The sequence below is a fragment of the Aspergillus undulatus genome (genome assembly GCF_047715775.1).
Source record: "Aspergillus undulatus strain CBS 261.88 unplaced genomic scaffold BDV17scaffold_11, whole genome shotgun sequence".
Lineage (NCBI taxonomy): Eukaryota > Fungi > Ascomycota > Eurotiomycetes > Eurotiales > Aspergillaceae > Aspergillus > Aspergillus undulatus.
Window position 1 is genome coordinate 457,044 of NW_027396615.1, and position 17,663 is coordinate 474,706.

General features: G+C 51.8%; 5 protein-coding genes across 5 annotated transcripts; 2 read left to right on the forward strand and 3 right to left on the reverse strand.

The window, feature by feature from the left end:
- Positions 1 to 233: 233 nt before the first annotated feature.
- Positions 234 to 2,515, forward strand: BDV17DRAFT_297358 (glycoside hydrolase family 95 protein; the record flags this gene model as incomplete). Its single annotated transcript, XM_073763478.1, has 1 exon — positions 234 to 2,515. One exon carries the CDS (start codon positions 234 to 236, stop codon positions 2,508 to 2,510), a length of 2,277 nt encoding a protein of 758 aa, XP_073618021.1. The 3' UTR covers positions 2,511 to 2,515.
- Positions 2,516 to 2,619: 104 nt separating this feature from the next.
- Positions 2,620 to 4,023, reverse strand: BDV17DRAFT_257336 (allantoicase). Its single transcript, XM_073757179.1, has one exon. The coding sequence runs from the start codon at positions 3,949 to 3,951 to the stop codon at positions 2,836 to 2,838; it is 1,116 nt and encodes a 371-aa protein (XP_073618022.1). The 5' UTR covers positions 3,952 to 4,023; the 3' UTR covers positions 2,620 to 2,835.
- An 850-nt stretch (positions 4,024 to 4,873) lies between these two features.
- BDV17DRAFT_289176 (uncharacterized protein) lies at positions 4,874 to 5,206 on the reverse strand (the record flags this gene model as incomplete). Its single annotated transcript, XM_073761607.1, has 1 exon — positions 4,874 to 5,206. One exon carries the CDS (start codon positions 5,204 to 5,206, stop codon positions 4,874 to 4,876), a length of 333 nt encoding a protein of 110 aa, XP_073618023.1.
- Positions 5,207 to 5,363: 157 nt separating this feature from the next.
- On the forward strand, positions 5,364 to 6,110 carry BDV17DRAFT_22627 (uncharacterized protein). Its single transcript, XM_073755710.1, has 2 exons — positions 5,364 to 5,778; positions 5,925 to 6,110. Exons 1-2 carry the CDS (start codon positions 5,509 to 5,511, stop codon positions 6,048 to 6,050), a joined length of 396 nt encoding a protein of 131 aa, XP_073618024.1. The 5' UTR covers positions 5,364 to 5,508; the 3' UTR covers positions 6,051 to 6,110.
- A 1,504-nt stretch (positions 6,111 to 7,614) lies between these two features.
- On the reverse strand, positions 7,615 to 15,552 carry BDV17DRAFT_257348 (putative sensor histidine kinase/response regulator). Its single transcript, XM_073757180.1, has 4 exons — positions 12,189 to 15,552; positions 10,394 to 12,126; positions 10,013 to 10,342; positions 7,615 to 9,964 (listed from the first exon to the last, which is right to left on the reverse strand). The coding sequence occupies exons 1-4, from the start codon at positions 15,083 to 15,085 to the stop codon at positions 7,947 to 7,949; spliced, it is 6,978 nt and encodes a 2,325-aa protein (XP_073618025.1). The 5' UTR covers positions 15,086 to 15,552; the 3' UTR covers positions 7,615 to 7,946.
- Positions 15,553 to 17,663: the final 2,111 nt, after the last annotated feature.

Sequence of the window (17,663 nt, forward strand, 5' to 3'; positions counted from 1 at the left end):
AGAAGCGAGGGGAAATGGAAGCAGCTACGGCAAATTTCCGCGAATCGGAGTCGCTTGAGGGGTGTAGATGGTCCAATATAGAATCTCACCTACTATGGCCCAGAATAAAGCGACGGTGCACTGTTTCCCCTGCCTATGTAATTCGTTCGGCGGCCGGTCCGTGTCGCCCGGGGTCATGATTAAAGATCTCAACAACCCAGTTCCATTGGAATGCTATGAGCGTCAGGTAAACCATGGCCGAGCTCTGGTACCAGAGGCCTGCCTCTGGATGGAATGAGGCCCTCCCGGTGGGCAATGGGCGAATGGGGGCTATGGTGTACGGCAGGTCCGACGCCGAGCTCTTGCAACTGAATGAGGACTCTGTTTGGTACGGAGGGCCGCAGAACCGTCTCCCAGAAGACGCTTTGGAGAATCTGTCACGTCTGAGAGAACTGATAAGACAGGGTGCACACAAGGAAGCGGAGAAATTGGTTGGTCGCGCCTTCTTCGCGACTCCGCATAGCCAGCGACACTATGAGCCTCTTGGAACGCTATCACTGGAACTTGGCCATCCATTCGACCAGGTAGAGAATTATCGGCGGTCTTTAGACTTGAGTGAGGGCATTGCTCACGTCCAGTATGAGTGCGACGGTACCCGTTTTCATCGCCAGATAATCGCTAGCCATCCAGACAATGTGCTTGCTATACGAGTACAGGCCTCCCAAAGAACTGAATTCTTAGTCCGTCTAAGTCGACTTAGCGAGCTTGAATATGAGACGAATGAGTTCCTGGACGACCTCGTGGCAGATGCTGAGTCCATCACGATGCACGTCACTCCTGGCGGCGAGGGCAGTAACCGGGCCAGCTGCAGAGTGACCATCCGCTGTGAGGACGACAACCAGGAACCAGGTCAGATTGAGCGCGTTGGTAAGGCGTTTGTTGTTAGGTCTAAGGACGCCTTGATCGTGATAGCAGCCCAAACAACATATCGTTGCACGGATACCGATCGCTCGACCATGGTTGATTCTGGTTCGGCTCTCGCGAATTCGGCAGACGACCTGTGGAATCGGCATGTTACAGACTATCAAGCGCTGTACGGCCGGTTGGAGCTAGAATTAAGTCCCAGCGCTACGGACATACCGACAGACCAGCGACTCCAGAATCAAAGAGACCCAGGACTCATTGCCCTATACCTTCACTATAGCCGTTACCTTCTGATATCGTGCAGTCGCGCAGGCAAAGAAGACGCTTCTGACTACGTACTTCCCGCAACGCTACAGGGCATATGGAACCCATCGTTCCATCCCCCCTGGGGCTGTCGGTATACGCTCAACATCAACCTCCAGATGAACTACTGGTCTGCAAATGTGGGCAACCTAGCAGAGTGCGAACAGCCCCTGTTCGCCCTGCTCGAGCGTCTTGCGGTCACCGGCGCTGAGACCGCACTCAAGATGTACGGCTGTCGCGGGTGGATGGTGCACCATAACACTGATCTGTGGGCGGATACTGCACCGACGGATCGGTGGATGCCGGCGACTCTTTGGCCAGTAGCTGGTGCCTGGCTTTGCACTCATGTCTGGGAGGCCTTCCGCTATAGCGGGGATAAGGAATTCCTAGCGCGGATGTTACCAGTGCTACGCGGCTGCGTCGAGTTCCTGCTAGACTTCTTGGTAGACGACGCCTCGGGTCAATACAAAGTGACTTGCCCATCACTATCCCCCGAGAACACATTCCGTGATGCAAATGGTGAAGAGGGTGTGCTCTGCGAAGGTTCAGCAATTGACACCCAACTTGTCCGCGCGATCTTGAAGGACTTCATCTCGGCCCTGGACGAACTTGACATCTCAGACGATGATCTTTTATCTGGCGTGCATGATACGCTTTGCCGCTTGCCACCCCTGCAAATTGGCTCAGCCGGACAACTCCAAGAGTGGATGGCCGACTATGAAGAGGTCGAACCAGGGCATCGCCACGTCTCGCACCTCTGGGCTCTACATCCAGGTAACGGAATCGACCCAGACACGACGCCCGATCTGGCTGTCGCTTGCTCCGTCACTCTTCAAAGGCGCCAAAGTTCCGGGGGGGGCCATACAGGATGGAGCAGAGCATGGCTCTTGAATTTGCATGCTCGACTAAGGGATGCAGAAGCGTGCGCGGAGCATCTAGAACGGCTCTTGGCGGACTCAACTCTCCCCAACTTGCTAGATACACACCCACCTTTCCAGATTGATGGGAACTTTGGCGGAGGTGCGGGGATCCTGGAGATGCTCGTTCAGAGCCATGAAAACGGTATCATACGGTTGCTCCCTGCTTGTCCCGTGGAATGGCGGACTGGGTGGTTGAGGGGGGTGCGAGCGCGAGGAGGCTTCACTTTGGAATTTGCTTGGAAAGATGGAAATATCACGGGTCCGGTCATTGTGCAGTCGGATCTGGGGCTCGTGGCTGTGTTTCTGTATCCTATTGGAGGCGATATTGTACGGAACGTTGTAGAGGGTTCCGGCGTTATCGTTCTTCACGACGAGGATGGTTGAATATGCCGTACCTTAGGTTCTTGGCCGATTGCCTGGCCGTGTTCTCATAAAGTGGTGGAAAGTCTATCTCAGAGGAAGGTGCGCCTACAGCCCGTCTCGGCCACGGTCGCTCTTGCCTTGTGAGGCTTGCATCAGGGTAGGAAGGTGCGATAGGGTTCCAAGCGCTGAGCGAACCTTGGCCACGACTCCGCCACACATGATGCATTTGGTACAGCAGCGACATTGTAACAGATTTTATAGCAGTATGGGTATTTGATTTTTAACTATTTACAAGTATGGGACAAACGACGATTGAGGCCGACTAAAATTGGGGCCCACTAGAAGTTTAGTACTTCGCGGAGAGGTTCCTCTTCCCAAAGATACGGAACCGCTTCACACCCCCATCAGGTACAAGCGTAAGCTTGACGTGAGTGAAGGTTCTCGTGTCCTCGCCTCCAGCGGCAAGATCTGCGCTCTCGAAAACATGTTCTGTATCAGCTTGACAAGGCTTATCACCCTTGAGCAACTCCACCCAACCGGCGTGGTCATGTGCGGGAACCTCATCGCTTCCGACAGAGCCCGCGACAAGACCGTGGACTCGAACCGCGCGGGGGAAGTTACCGCGGAAATCTTTCGTATCGACAACAATCTTCGAGACCGAGCCTGGGAGACCTAGCTTGATGAGAGCCCAGTCGACGTGGCCTTTGGCGCGGGATCGGGCTGTCTCCCATCCATCGCCCATGTCTTTGCCACGGCCTGGTAGAAGGAGGTTACTGCAAGGTGTGTAGTGCTGATCTGAGGCGCCTAGGGCAAGCCCACCAAGCAGAGCTGAGGAGAGTTCCTCCAGAGGTAGCTCATTCTGGTCTTGCCAAGTGGATTCGAGGGTGGGTGGGATTGCGTGACCGTATAGACGTAGTCGACCGAAGCCACCATCCGGGTACATCAGAAGACGTACATGGGTGTATGGTGTTGGGTTAGCGGGGTCATAGTTGTTAAGTTTCCACGCGCGTCGCTGCTTTGGACCACATTCCCGAGGAGGGAGAATTGTCGTCCAACCTTTGTAGTTCGGATCTGCGATGTCGGTATCTGTAGCGCCGGGAGCATATGCCGCTTGGAGCTCGGCCTTCTCGCCGTAGTTGCCGACGAAGAAGCCTGTGTTGACTTCAACACCTTGAATTGAACCGCTGGCGACCCCAAGCTTGATCACCACCCAGTCGTAGGGGTCTGGGTTGTGGCGGCGAGTTTCCCAACCATCATACCAAGCTCCGGTATGAATAAAGACGCCGGGGCGGTTGATGGGAAGGGTAGGGGTGAGGAGGTTGGATGCAGCGGCGAAGTAATCGTTGGAGCAGGCGAGGACTTGGCTGTTGAGAGCTGCTGAGGCGAGGTTGGTGGTGTGGGCGAAGACTTTATCGATCTCCTCGGCGGGGACGAAGGTGATGTCTGCCATTGCCATTGCCATTGCGTGAGTGCCGAAGTATATATAGACTGTTGCACTATGCCACTTTGAATAGATCAGTATAGGTAGAATGGCAGAGGAAAGAGCTGGTACGAACCGTCAGAGACGCAGGCGTGTCTTATAGAGGGGTTGCTGGAGTGTTGGAGAGCAAACCATGGACCCACCGCGATAAGGTCGAGTGACGAATTACTCGATCTGATCCCCTCATCTTCCCTCTCTTTACTCTTTTCTCCCCACTGCCTCAACTTGCCTTCTTCTGTCTCGCTCCGAATCGGCCGCTTGGACACCTCATCGAACCATCGCATCCGACTCGTTCCTTGAGTTTCATCTACCAATCGCAACAGTTCCCTTCCAATGCCTTTGCTGCTGTCTCGCTGCCCCACTACTCCAAGCTCTCCTCGTCGGAGACCTCCGACGACCGCATTCCTAATAACCACGCCATCAAGTCATGATCGAGTTCAAATACCCTTTTGGGGGCCGAGGTCGATGCCACCAGCGGTCTTGCGTACATGATGTCGGACTTCGAGAGAACCAACGTCAATGCTTTTCGACCCTGGTTCCGGTTACAACCCAAGGTCACCATGCTGCAGTGTTACATTGTGACGTCTCTGCCAGAAATATCGACTCAAGAGTCTCACGGTTACCTTGATCTTCGCGCTTGAGTAACCGCCGAAGAACTCGATTTAGGAATTGCGATCGATAGGGGGAGGTAGGTAGGAAAAAATCACATTATTGTATTCACGAATTATACTAACAAAAGGTCAAGGGCCAAGCGAAGAAGACATTCTCAGAAAGGTGTTCGTGCAAGCTGATAATCTAGCTCTAAAAAAAAAAAAACCAACGCCGATGATGATGCGATTCGATGCGCTGCCTCCCAGATGCCTCTTGTCCAGTCGAAGATTCAACCGTTATCGTCCATCTCCGCTCAAGCGTTGTTATTTCCCGACTTGTCGCAAATCAATCTCTCGAGACAGTTGTAGCGCCACTGGTATTGCGCCAATTGCTTCTTCTCCCCCGGAGAGAGTTCCTTGCCCTTCTCCGTCATGTCCTTCTCCACTTGCTTCAGCATCTCCCAACGTTTGATGATTCGGGCCTGATGCTCGCAGATGGACACAAGGTTGGTATCGTTGGAAGCGAGGCGGCTATCGATCGTGGAGTGGTACGCCAGCTTCGCGCGGAAGAGTGCCATGTCGGATTCGTCGTAAACGAGGCCTTGGGGCTCCGGCAGAGAGGGCTTGTTCGAAGGCTTAGGAGGCATTTTGGATGCTAGTATACCTCGAAGTGATTTGCAGAGTTCGCTTAAGAGCTGGGGTGTTCTGACTTGGGTCGACGGTGACTTTTGTTCGTCCAATTGAATATTTGTTCTGGACACGACGGTTCTGATAGAGGACCAAGCTTGCTGAGGCACTTGAATCAACGAAGAAGAGATGAGAGGATGTGCAGTGGTGAAGGTTTGCAAAGTGTCTGAAGTTGACGGTGTCTTTCGCTGGTGCCCGAGGTCGGCTTATATCCTTTTTCCCGTCAACGACAACAGCCAGGGTGATACCAAAAAAGCGCCCAATGCGACTGTCAACGATGAAACCACGAACTGAATGCAATCACCTTTTCCTTCACCGTATCTATGTGTTGTTCTGCCAATCCGTTGCCGGGCCGTTTGTGCCAATCGTTTTGTGGCTCGTCTCAAGACCGGCCCTCTGGGTAGGGACACCCTCGTTTGCTTCAAACTGTGACACCATTATGACAACTTTGGCGCAACCTAGTATCAGCTTAGGGGTTAGGGTGTCCATTACCTTTGCTTCTTGGATCTGCCGACAGAGGCAGAGACAGTCGGTGAGCATTTCATTGCCTGAAAAGTCAACAGGGTCGGGGCGGACACCAAGGAGGATCCGCTGGGCCTCCGTTCGCTGCGTGTTTTGTGCATCTTGAAGACACAAACGCACATGAGATTTGCCGAAACATCTGACAGCCAAATGCAGACATGCCCGAGGCATCTGGCCATGCGATCTACTCGTTACACACGCGAAATTGAGCCCGAGAAAAGCCGAGACGGAGGAGGGATGGCGTCTCTCTCAAAAGTCTATATAAACCCGACCAGCCGATAAGCCCGCTTATTAGTTCCCCGAGACGAAACTGTGAAAGAAAGCCGGCGGCCATTATCCGTCCGCTGTCCGTCACAAACGAACGTGCTTTAGGTGTCAGAACTTCCCGCGTGCGAAACAGCTTATTCGAGCATCACTGAGGGGCATGTTCTCTTGATCGACCCCTTTAAATTCCCCCATTCGTGGCCGTTTCGGAACGGGCTGCATGTAGCCGCTGGGTACGTTGTTGTATCACCGTTGCGACAATGAGGGTGCCACTGGGCTAGGGAGTTCCATTGAACAGGAGCCACGCCTGAGCGTCTATGAAGAATTCCAGAATACGCGACAGTCGAAGTATGGTCCCGACGGTGACCACGAAATATCCGGGCTGGTCTGTTTTCGCCAACGAGGCAAACGCCCAGCGCCATCATACTCTCATCCGTGCCTAAAACTACCTAAAATACAGGGAGCTCGAAACTCAACAATTCTACACTCCTACCTAACGACTTTCGGTACGTATTTTGATAGGTACGTACCAAAGTACCATCGACCTCTCCAGCATGCGTAACTTCCCCTGGCCCAATTCGAAATCGACCATAGTCCCTGGTTTTCCTCCCCCTTTTCTACCTTTGCTGCATCTGCACCCAGCTGCGGCCATCCCAGGGGTTTAAAGATAGACATACTGAAGACCGAATTGGTTTGGCATCTCGGGTCGTTGCCTAAAGTTTTCCCAGGGCACCGGAATCTGACCAGGGTCTCTCTGCAGGTCGCTGCGTCTGCTCACAATGGTAATCGGGTCCAGCTGGCAGTTTACCACTGCACTCATCTGATCAACGTTGCATATTGCTTATGAAACTGCTAAGAGGCTTGTACCTACCTAGTCGTGTGGGTCCAGCCAATGTTGAGGGGTAGGTATGGAGCATCTGAAGGTAGGATGCAGTTTGGAAAGACGCGTACCCTATTCTTTCTTCACTATAGCGCATTGGGAACAATCAATTGAACATTCTTAGCCTTACTGACTCATTATCTTTCCCATCTGGTGTTGAGGTCCCAAAACAACCCCTACGCTTGACCAAGACGCTGATCATCAAACCCTAACCCGCCAAGATACATGCATAATTCCCTCCAACCCAAAAGGCTTGCGCGCTGCTATAATGTCACCGTCGCAATCCATTGTCTGCGTGCCCTAGGGAGAAAATCATACCTAACTTCTTCTAAGCTCAGGGCTGCATCGCACTCTCCAAATTCTAGGCAATGCCAGCTTGACAGGGCAAGGCAGGAGCGATCCGACCCGGGTCGATCTACGGGCGTTGGGCGCACCTTCCTGGATTAGGCAGACCAGATAAGGCAGCCCCGACAGACTAGCGCAGCACCTTTCGCGAGATGGCATGGGCTGGGGAGTGAGTCCGAGACCTAGGATGCATCCGGAAAAGAAGAAAGGGTAAGTAAGCAAGGTGAGCAAGAGCTCACTGTTAGCTGAAGCAAGCCTTGGCCGCGTATGCTCTATGTAAGGTATGCTGAGCTCATTAGAGACTCAGGACACCACCTTACTCTCTATCTAGTTCGTCTACAGTAAATATACTATCAAGCCTATTGAACCAATTCATTTTAACACATCCACGAGAAGGGTAGGTAGGGTAGTCAGATAATGATGACCAGAAACGCCAATGGATATCAAGCGCGACAAAAAAAAAAGAGGCTAGTCAAATCATAACCCAGGGGCTACAATAGAATGAATGCCTATTCTATTGTACATATAAATATATGAGGGAAGAAAGAAGAACACGCTAGATCCCAAAAAGAATAAAACGCATAGGGTAGTCAATGGTTAGGTCATATCATCTCACGTCGTGCAATGTGATGGGATAGAAGGAAGAATAAGGTAATAGCAAGAATGAGGTCAGCTCATCTCAGCTCAGCTCAATGCCTCGAGCTTTCCTTTCTAGCTTCCGGAAGCGTTTGTGGTTGCCCTTCAGAACCAGAACCAGACGACGGTATGGAAGATGCAGATGCAATGCCACTTGACCCTCCTGACTCAGTGCTCATACTTCCTCTTCCGCGCACGGCTAATCGAGTCTTCGTAAAAGTCGGCACGGGAGCGAGGTAATTATCGAGCATATCGCTGAGGATGTTCGACCGAACGGGTTTGGGAAGATAATTGTTCATTCCTGCGCCGAGGCATTTCTCGCGGTCACCTTCGATAGCGCTCGCCGTCATCGCGATAACAAGGACCTCGTTGACGTTGGGGTCGGGGTCTTTTCGGATTTCTCGCGTCGCATTGTACCCGTCTAGTGTGGGCATTTGGACATCCATCAAGACAACGTGGAATGGGTTGCCTTCGCGTGAGCGGGCGCGGAGGGCGTCCACGGCTTGCTGGCCATCGCTGTATGCTTCGCATTGGAGACCGAGGGATGTGACGAATCGGACGGCGATCTTTTGATTGATTGGGTTGTCCTCGGCGATACAGACCCGGATTTGCTTGCGGGGGATCAGGGTTAGATCACGTACGATAGGCCGAGGGGCGGCCTTGTCGCTCAAGACCTTCTTTGACCATGGTGAGTCGGTCATCTCGCTCTTGACTTTGTTGAATGACAAATGAAAGGTCACTGTGGTTCCTGCGCCCGGGGACGAATCAAGCCAGATTGCTCCACCAAGGACGTCCTCAATTATCGCTTTGCAAATGCTCAACCCAAGACCGCTACCGCCATACGACCTTGCCGTGGAGCTATCCGCCTGTGAGAACGGTCTAAATAGCCGTGGTTTTTGCTCGTCGGGAATACCGATACCTGTATCGGTCACTGACGATTCAAGCCGAACGCGGCCTTTGCCTTCTCTAGTAACTCTCGCTGCCACGGTCACAGAGCCCTTAGGTGTAAACTTGTAGCTGTTGCTGAGGAGGTTCATGAAAATTTGGTGAAGTCGGACTGGGTCACCGAGTACAACAAGGTCTGGTGGAACTTCATCTAGATCCTCTATTGTCTCTAGCCCTCGGTCTCGGTGAGTGTAGCGCAGGGCCCGGACAACTTCCGAGATTGTTTCCCTGATGTTCAGCGGAACGGTGGAGATCTTCATCTTTCCAGCCTCGAGCTTCGAGAAGTCCAAAATGTCGTTGATGAGGGTGAGTAGCGTATCGGCACAGACGCGGATCGATTCAACGTATTCGTCCTGCTCCTGATCCAATTTCGTTCCCTTCAGTAACTCGGAAAGTCCAATTACACCGTTCATTGGTGTTCTCAAATCGTGAGAAATATTGGCAAGGAAGATTGACTTGGCCTTGGCGGCATCTTCTTTCAGCTTCACGTTGTGTTTGGCTTCCGCTTCTGCTATCTTGGCCTTTTGCTCAGCATCGCGAGCCTGTGAAAGAGCTCGCTTTTGAGTTTCCACCATGGACGCATTCGTAGCGCCGACTTTGCGAATCTCGCGGAAGAGCAGCGCGTTGGATAACGAGATCCCAATCTGGTTGCATAGCAGATGAAGCACGACGAGGTTTCGTTGGGTAAATGAATTAGGCTTGCCCTCTACCTGGATGACGCCCAGTAAATTTTGACCTTGCATAATGGGCAATGCAATCACAGATCGACTGAGGGGATTTCGTGCATGATATGCTTCGCTCACATTGGAGAAGCGTTCATCCTCCAGGACGCTATGGACCAGTACTTCCTCGCGTGTTCTCATAACATAGTGGCAGATTTGTTGAGCCATCTTATCCTCCATTTCCGAGAAAGGCAAGCCATCAACAAATGATCTTTGCCCATTTTCAATGTCCCCAATAGCGGTTATGGTGAAGTGGTCGTCAAAGTTTGTTGCAATAACGGCAAAGTCAGCGCCGTTGCACGACTCTAGGACGATCTCGATCATCTTCGTCATGAGTTTGTCAATCTGAAGCTCGGAAGACATCACTTGACTAGATTCCAATATGCTCGAAAGATCTATGATGTCTGTTCAATGTTAGCGATGCACATTAACATGGATACTTATCAACTTACCAAGCCCTACGCCAGATATATCAAGTGAGCGCTCCCCAGTCGTCGCACCACTTTGTTCAATCCAGCGATGTTTCCGATCCTCCTCCTGCAGAGTTTGGGTTGTCCCAACATGCTCCTGTCCGACCTCCTGGTTGATCCCAAGCAGGGAGTCCATCGTTTGACAGCCAACATCAACACTGCGGCATGAGGTTGCCGTCCTTAGCAACCACTCGTGCTTTTCCGTTAGCTGAGCTGCCTTGCCAACAGCGCTAATTGCGGCCCAGGCCGTGATAGCGTCCTGCATCACTGAGCGAGCAGCTCTCTTCGCCCCGCGACGGACCAAGAATTCCCCTGAATGACATTAGTATATAGCGGAAATTGCGGAAAGTCTGCAGCACACACCATAGAGCTCCAGGGCCAAAGCTTCCTCCATCGGGTATTGATGAACTTGGCAGTGGTCAATTGCAGCCTCGAACGCCTGAAGTGCTGACGTATGGTCATCTTGAACCTCATAAACCAGCGCCTCCAGTATCAAAGCCCACATTCCGTAGTTGGAATCGCATGCACTTCGCGCAAAGTCGATTTCAGCCTTGTACCTCAGAACTGTCTCTAGCTTCCCATCGAGGTAGCACCTCGTCGGATTGTCATTGTGTATCGTCAAGTGACAAAGTGCCGAGTAAAAGTAGACGACATAGGAGACACGGGACGACCAGAGTCTAGTAATACTCTCCTCCATTTGCGTCGCAAGCTCTATAGCCTGTTCGTGATGTCCATATAGAAAGAGCGGGATCATTGAAAGGGCATGATATATGTCACGCGGCCGGTCGACGTTGCTTGCGTTGTGCTCAAGAAAGTCAATGAATTCAGCGGTATCATGGTTCTCATCATTCATCACCGTTTCGGGCGCCCGGAACTGGGTTTTTCCTTGTAGTGCCCTCGACACTTGTCTTACGGTGACTAGCGTTGCGCCACCCCGAGTGTCCGTCTGCCAGTCATTGACTTCCTCCGGGGCTTCGTTGCAGAACGTCTCAACTTGGACCAAGTCGTGGCCAAGAAATAGTCTGGTCAGACCCATTGCTGAGATGGTAATCAAAGTAATATACGGGTCTCCCAAAGTAAGTGATGTCTCAACGGAGGCTTCAAGAGCTGGAAGCGTAGCCGCCAAAGGCATTCGTAAGTGGCCAAGGTAAAAGTTAAAGACAATGGATCCACGACTCCGCGTCCACAGCTCGGGGCATCGGTCGAGTAGGGTAACAGCTAAGTCGCTGAGTTTCACAGCCAGATTGAGGTCCTTAAATCTGCTGAACGTGATCATCGCAAGATGAGAGCAGCCGATACATATCTGAACAAACCCCCCTCCAAAAAGGTGATGGTTCATCATTTCGATAGCCGTCCGGTAGAATGTGAGGCCGTCATCCCAGAAAGTGACCGACATCGCTTCCGCCAATACCGTCCCAATTGTTATCGTCTTGAGATCCCTGCTAACAGACTTACGAGCCATCGCATGCAAATCCGCTTTTTCGAGATGACCCTTAAGCTCGTTATAGGCAGCATCGCACTTTTCGTACGTGGTCGGTTCGCGAAGATGCACGCCCAGTTCTTCCAAGCAGGTAAGCAGCGAGTTCATCGAGCGAGGATGGTCGCCTAGCTGGGCGTATATCTTGGCCTTGATTATCCAAGCTCTTGATTTGCAGACCGCTGTTTTTCCATGCTGGAAAACTTTGTGAAGCAAGTCGAGCGCTTCCGAGTTGAACCCTTGAGACCAATCCATCTCGGCGGTAGCAATATGCAGGCGTAAGGTCTCGTCATAATACACATCAATCCCATTATCATCCCAGGAGTTATCTTGAAGAAAGGAAACACAGTGGCGGTAGTACCAAAGCGCAGTTTGGCGTGCCCCTGATTGCGCGGCGGTTTGCGCAGCATCCCATAGAATTTTCCTGTAATCAAGCCTCTCGACCACTCGAGATTTGATGATTCGGGAAGCGAGGGCCACATGTCGTGCCATTGCATACCGGCTTCGACCATCGTGATAGTATTTCTTCATTGCTTGGGATATGATGAAATGCATCTTCTCAATATTACGCCCCTCAGTGAGTGAGGAAGCAGCTTGTGCGAGCCGATCATTGGCAAACCTAAAAAAAAAAAACATGGTCAGAATCCTAGCAAGAAGCTAGCTGGGGTTGTTGGTACATACTTGAATTCATCATCTGTGCTTCCGGGAATGATGAGGTTGGCTTGCACCGCGTACTGCAGCCCAACGACAATATCTGCCTCGGATTGCCTGATGAGGTTCGCATTTTGAGGGCACGTCAGATCCACTGCCTCATCATCCTCGCTGGAATACAAAAACTCGCTGGTGAGAAGCTTTTGAACCAAGGAGAATGAGAACGGACTTCCCAGCAAGGCACCCCATACGAGAATTGAGCGCGCCGCCGGCGGAGCCTCCTGTAGGCGCCTTGTGATAAACCCGATTCCCAGCCCTTCACCATACCTTGGGGCCACGAATTCTGTGAAAATCCGATCGAGATCAAACTCCCATATGGAGTTCTTCCACGAGTACCAGATGCAATTCTTAGTATAGCAGGTTTCGAGCATCATGCGCACGTAGAAAGGATTCCCCACAGATTTTTCTGAAACAACTGCGGCAAGCGGTGTTAGCATTGGGTTTGGGGGCTGATGCATAGTGGCTGCCACGATTTCCATCACCTCGTCTTCCGAGAGTGGCCTCAGGATGATTCTTGTCACTGTAGGGTTATCATTTTCAAAAAGTGACTTTATCGCTTCGGACTCGAGCTCCGACTTCCGGCTTGTGAGTATAAGCACGCATGGGATCTTGGCTCTGACAATGCTCGTAATCAACTCCATCGTTTCGTCATCAGCGTAATGTAAATCATCAATGCACACGCAAATCATTCTGAATTGCGAGAGTGTTTTCAAAATTTCCAAGAACGTTTCCATCAGCCTCATATTCTTCGAGGCTGCATTTGTGAGGAAGAAATCTGCAGAGGTCTGTCCCTGATCGAAACGTGGGAGAGGCGTACGCTTCGATGGCTCACCTCTCGTCATATCTTTGAGAATGTGCTGAGCCGCCGTACATTTAGGAGATACCGGTTTGTCGGCGGTCCCTGGTGACATGAGTTGCTCTGGGAGCTCCAAGACTCGATGTAGTGTTGGCCACATGGGCCTCAGTGCGCAGCGCACGGTATTGTGATAATCCGTCGTAACATCTCGCTCGGAGAAGATTTGACGAAGTAGGCTAGCAAGGACTTTTGCGAATGGCTCAAACGGAACCCTTCTTGCCCGGTCCAGCCGGGCGATACCGATGTAGCCTAGTCTACGTATTGCTGGCTGGATGCGATTTAGCAAATCTGTTTTACCAATCCCAGCAGCGCCGCTGATTGTGATTACCTCGCACTTCCCGTATCGGCGAAGTTTGTGTGAGGTTTTATGTCGACCGACTGTAACAAGGGGACTTTCAGTGCCCAGCGAGCTTGTGACACCAGACGAATGAGTAGTCTCCTGGTCAGTATTGTCCCATGTTGAGCGTGGGTCCACGGGGCTCTTGGCCTTGCTAGAAGTAGGCTTTGGTGTGGAAAGTGACGACTCGGTGGAATGAAGGGATTCGTGAGTAGAGGCGCGTCCCAGATTGGTGTTAGTTCTGGGATTCAGTTGGAATGAGCCAGAGTCACTCGAGACTGATGCGAGATCGAAGCTATCAACACGCCCCTCCGATGGGGAAGAATTTGACCCAAGCCTACCTGAGAACTGAGTGGTTGCTTTCGAGGAGGATGATTGCTGGCGCCTCGATACTTTCTCAATCACGTTCAGAATTTTGTCGTATTCCCCTTGACGGCCGAACATCTTAGATGGAAGTGTAAAGAAGGAGGAGACATCGCGCTGTGCCACTTCAAAATCTTTCAGCGCCTCGCTATCGCCATCACCAAGCAATTGAGAGATCTGTGCTAAATCTCTTTTGACGGAAGATATCGTATGATACCGCTCGCTGACGGCTTTATGCGTCATTTTTTTGATGACTGAAGCCACGGCGTCTGGAATATCCATTCTCTTGGCTGAAACAGGCGGCAGTTTCTTGCTCAGGACATTCTGGACAACTTCGACCGGGTCCGTACCAGTGAATGCAGGCTTGCCAGCTAGCATAGTCCAAAAAAGAACCCCCAGTGCGTAGATATCGGTTCGACTATCGGGCTCCGTCGGCATCCTTCCTGTCTGTTCCGGTGCGATGAACTGTAATTTGTTCTTTACCCCAAGTTCCCTTGATGTTGACTGCCAACCCTCGCTTAGAACATTTTCAAATGCCCTGGCCCCATTCCCAGTATTCATCAGTTTCACAGACCTGGCCTCGCGGTTGAAATGAAAGGCATCCGGACGAATTTCGCCATGAACTGTTTTCAAACCGTAGTGAAGTAGCTCCAGACAGTCGCATGCGCCGATCGAAAAGTCAAGAAATACGGAAAGAGAGACCTGCTCCCCGGGGGTTGGTTCTAGACTCTCAACACCGCCACCAACCGCAAACCAGGCAGGACCAAACGCAATCAATTCTCGCAGCATATTCGGGCCCGGCGATTCGAAGATGGCCACCAGAAGCGGCCCGGCGTCGCCGGGGTCAGAGGGCAGACGGATGAGATCAAGAGGTCGTATAGTGTGATTGCAATCCGGATCCGACGTTTGCACGATTGATCTCATCATATGGAACTCGCGTTCTAATCTCACGACGTGCGACGACACCCTCGCGACCACGGGAGTCCAAGTAAGTTCATGGTCGAGGCGTGATAGAGATAGCTCGCTACTCGATTCGCTCAGACTGCTTCTCCAATGATGACGAAAGGGAGGACGGGAGTCGGTTCGCGGGGAGCTGCGAGCTACACTCGACGGTCCGGACGACGTCGCAAGCGGTGTGGAGGCATCGAGATCCGTAGCATGTCGAAGGCCGAAGACATGCCAGTGATTATACGTCGAATGGATAGGTTCGGAGGATTGATCCCATGTATATCCGGGGAGTTGCGCAAGTCTCTGCAAAAGGCGCGCTGGTGGGAGGGGCAGGTCCTCACCAAGGATATGACTATCATCCATTTCCGCCGAATGGGTGCACAGAATATCCTCGCTAATCCAGCCACCCCTCACTTATAAGGCCATGGATAAGGTCGGATGATGAAAGTCGTCACAAGAATGAATCGAAGGTGAGACTAAGATCGAAGAGGCTGACGGTCATCAGGGCGACGGAAGCGTCGACAACAGCCTTCGCCAAGGACCTGACGGATGGGGGAGGATTGCCGGGGCGAGGGACCAGAATAGCACCACGTCCTAGTCTGCAGGTCAACCGCAGGATTAGCTTTTGGCACAGAGAACCGAGACTTGAATGCAGGCGAGGGGACTCAACGTGTCATAAAGCAGAATGCAAGCCACAAAGCGCGCTGGGTGTCCAGAAGGGGTCGCCATTGAAGCCTACTCGGTCAAATTTCAGCCCAATAGGACGGCTTAGTCAGCTAGCTCCCGTCACGAGCTTGGGCGCGGGAGATCATCAGTTGCGGTGCAAAACCTCGGGAACACCTCTGTGGGCCCATCAACAAGACACTGCACTCTGCGGGTAACGCTTGGGCTGGTTGACTATCCGGCATGCTTATGTACTTGCTCTGGAGTGGCTAGGAGCTGTCATGGACTTTTGTTTAGCTTAGCGGCTCTTGAAGCGTTTACTCAATGATATTGCATCTGGATGTTTATCTGTCACGACATCGCGGCAGGAATATACTTCCGACCACGTCCCTGCAGCTCATACATGGACAAGACACCTGCCTGCTTTTCCAAGGTGGCACCTAGCAAAAGCATGCCCCGAACCGGGTCCATATAGACTGAAATTTGTTCGTAAGTCTACTGAACCGACGCAGAAATCAAGTCACCCAAAAAATAACCAAGGGAGGCGGTCGTGTGCAGCGAACGCGCCTTCATGAGCGCAATAATATCCAAATAGAAGTCAAACACTTCGTCTGCTTGCGAGACCGTTTGGTGAAGTGAAATCCTTTGAGTGATAAGGCGTCGCATCTCGGTAATGGTCCAGAATAGCAGAAATATGATACTTTTGGGGTAAGCACCTGCCATCCCAAGTTCATGGCTCCTGAGTCTCCTCCTGGACTTCCAGTATGACGCCGCCAATCCAGAGTTCTAGCCAGTGCAGGGTCCCGGTATCCTTAAATATAGTGTTGGCATCCGCCCCTCCATCGAGAGAATGTCGCACTGTGCTTGTGCTCCCCTCTTGCAAGCCTACCATAACGAGGCTGATTCTCCTTGAGTACCAGTACTGCGGCTTTAAAGAAAGCGGCTATGAGATTGTCGAGGCCCGGTTCGTTAGAGCGCGCATATTAAGCCCCTTAAGCTGGGTTATGTGATCTGCGATGACGAGCAGACAGTCTGCTGGGAGTCGGGAAAATAGCACATTGTGTTCTTCACCAGGTAGTTTTTGCGGTTCATATACCTGCTTTTCTCTCTCTTGCAAGCTGATCCGTAGATAATGCTTGTCAGAATATTCACGCCATAGCTTAGAGCATCAACACAATCTCGGTGCACGATGTGGACTGCGAATGGATCAGTCGATGAAATGAGACATGTGCTTCGACGTTTCTCTAGTCCCTCAGATAGGAGCCTCCCAAGGTTGTTCCTTATGTTACGTGTAGATAGCCCCTCCTTCGAAGTCGACAATGGGGCCGGGGCGCGATCAATGGGCAGCCCAGGGCCATGACAAGGCTGGCTAATGCCTGACAGGTCTTACATTGAACCCTAGTGAGAAAGACGTAAATAGCAGTAAGTCATTTGTGCTTCCCATATCTTGAGAATACACTTCATCAACGACGTACTAACTTGATATCCCGAGGTCAGCGGCCGGGGAATGTTTCAGAGCATGGCCTTATGAAGGTTCGGCTCAAAGAAGCCTCGTTAAGGCGGACACCGAATCTTCGCCGAGCCGGGTTCAGAACAAAGGGCGTTCTGGGGTTGAAACGCGGGACAGAAGGACACTAGCAGGTAATTATCGTCGAGAACTTTCTAGTGAAAGGATAGAGTTCTCCTAGAGGCAGCTAGGTTGATGGTGACGAGGCTGGACCACGGACTGCAACGGGAGTGCATTTGGAACCATCCGCAAATATCCTGATTAATCGCCGTGCTGTTTCGGCATGGTCCCGGTAGGCGGAAACATCAGCCATGATCACCGACCCTGGCGGTTCAGATCAAGGCAATCGGGTTCGTCGCATCTTATCATCATGCCCCTGACTTGGTAGCAAGAATGTAGCGACCGTTTCAGCTGGATTTGGCCTTGCTGACCAGTATCTTACCGGGACACCTAAAAGATGATGGCACGAGAGGTAGTACGTGTGGGGAACAGGAGTTGGCAAGCAATAATTCCAACGCACTAGTCAAGCCTATACCGTCGCAAAGTCAGACTCACTCCTCACGGTTCCTTGTCCCTGATCTTCCACTGACAATAATATATGTACAATACGGAGTAGTTAACTCACGATTACTCTGTTCCCCTGGACTCGCAAGTTGTCCTGTCACGGGGTCACGAGGTTTGATGAGCGTTCTCTGTGAGACAATTAGATGGTGGAAGATGATTTGCCCAGCCAACTAATTATATTGATTTCTAAGCGCGATCAACCACTTT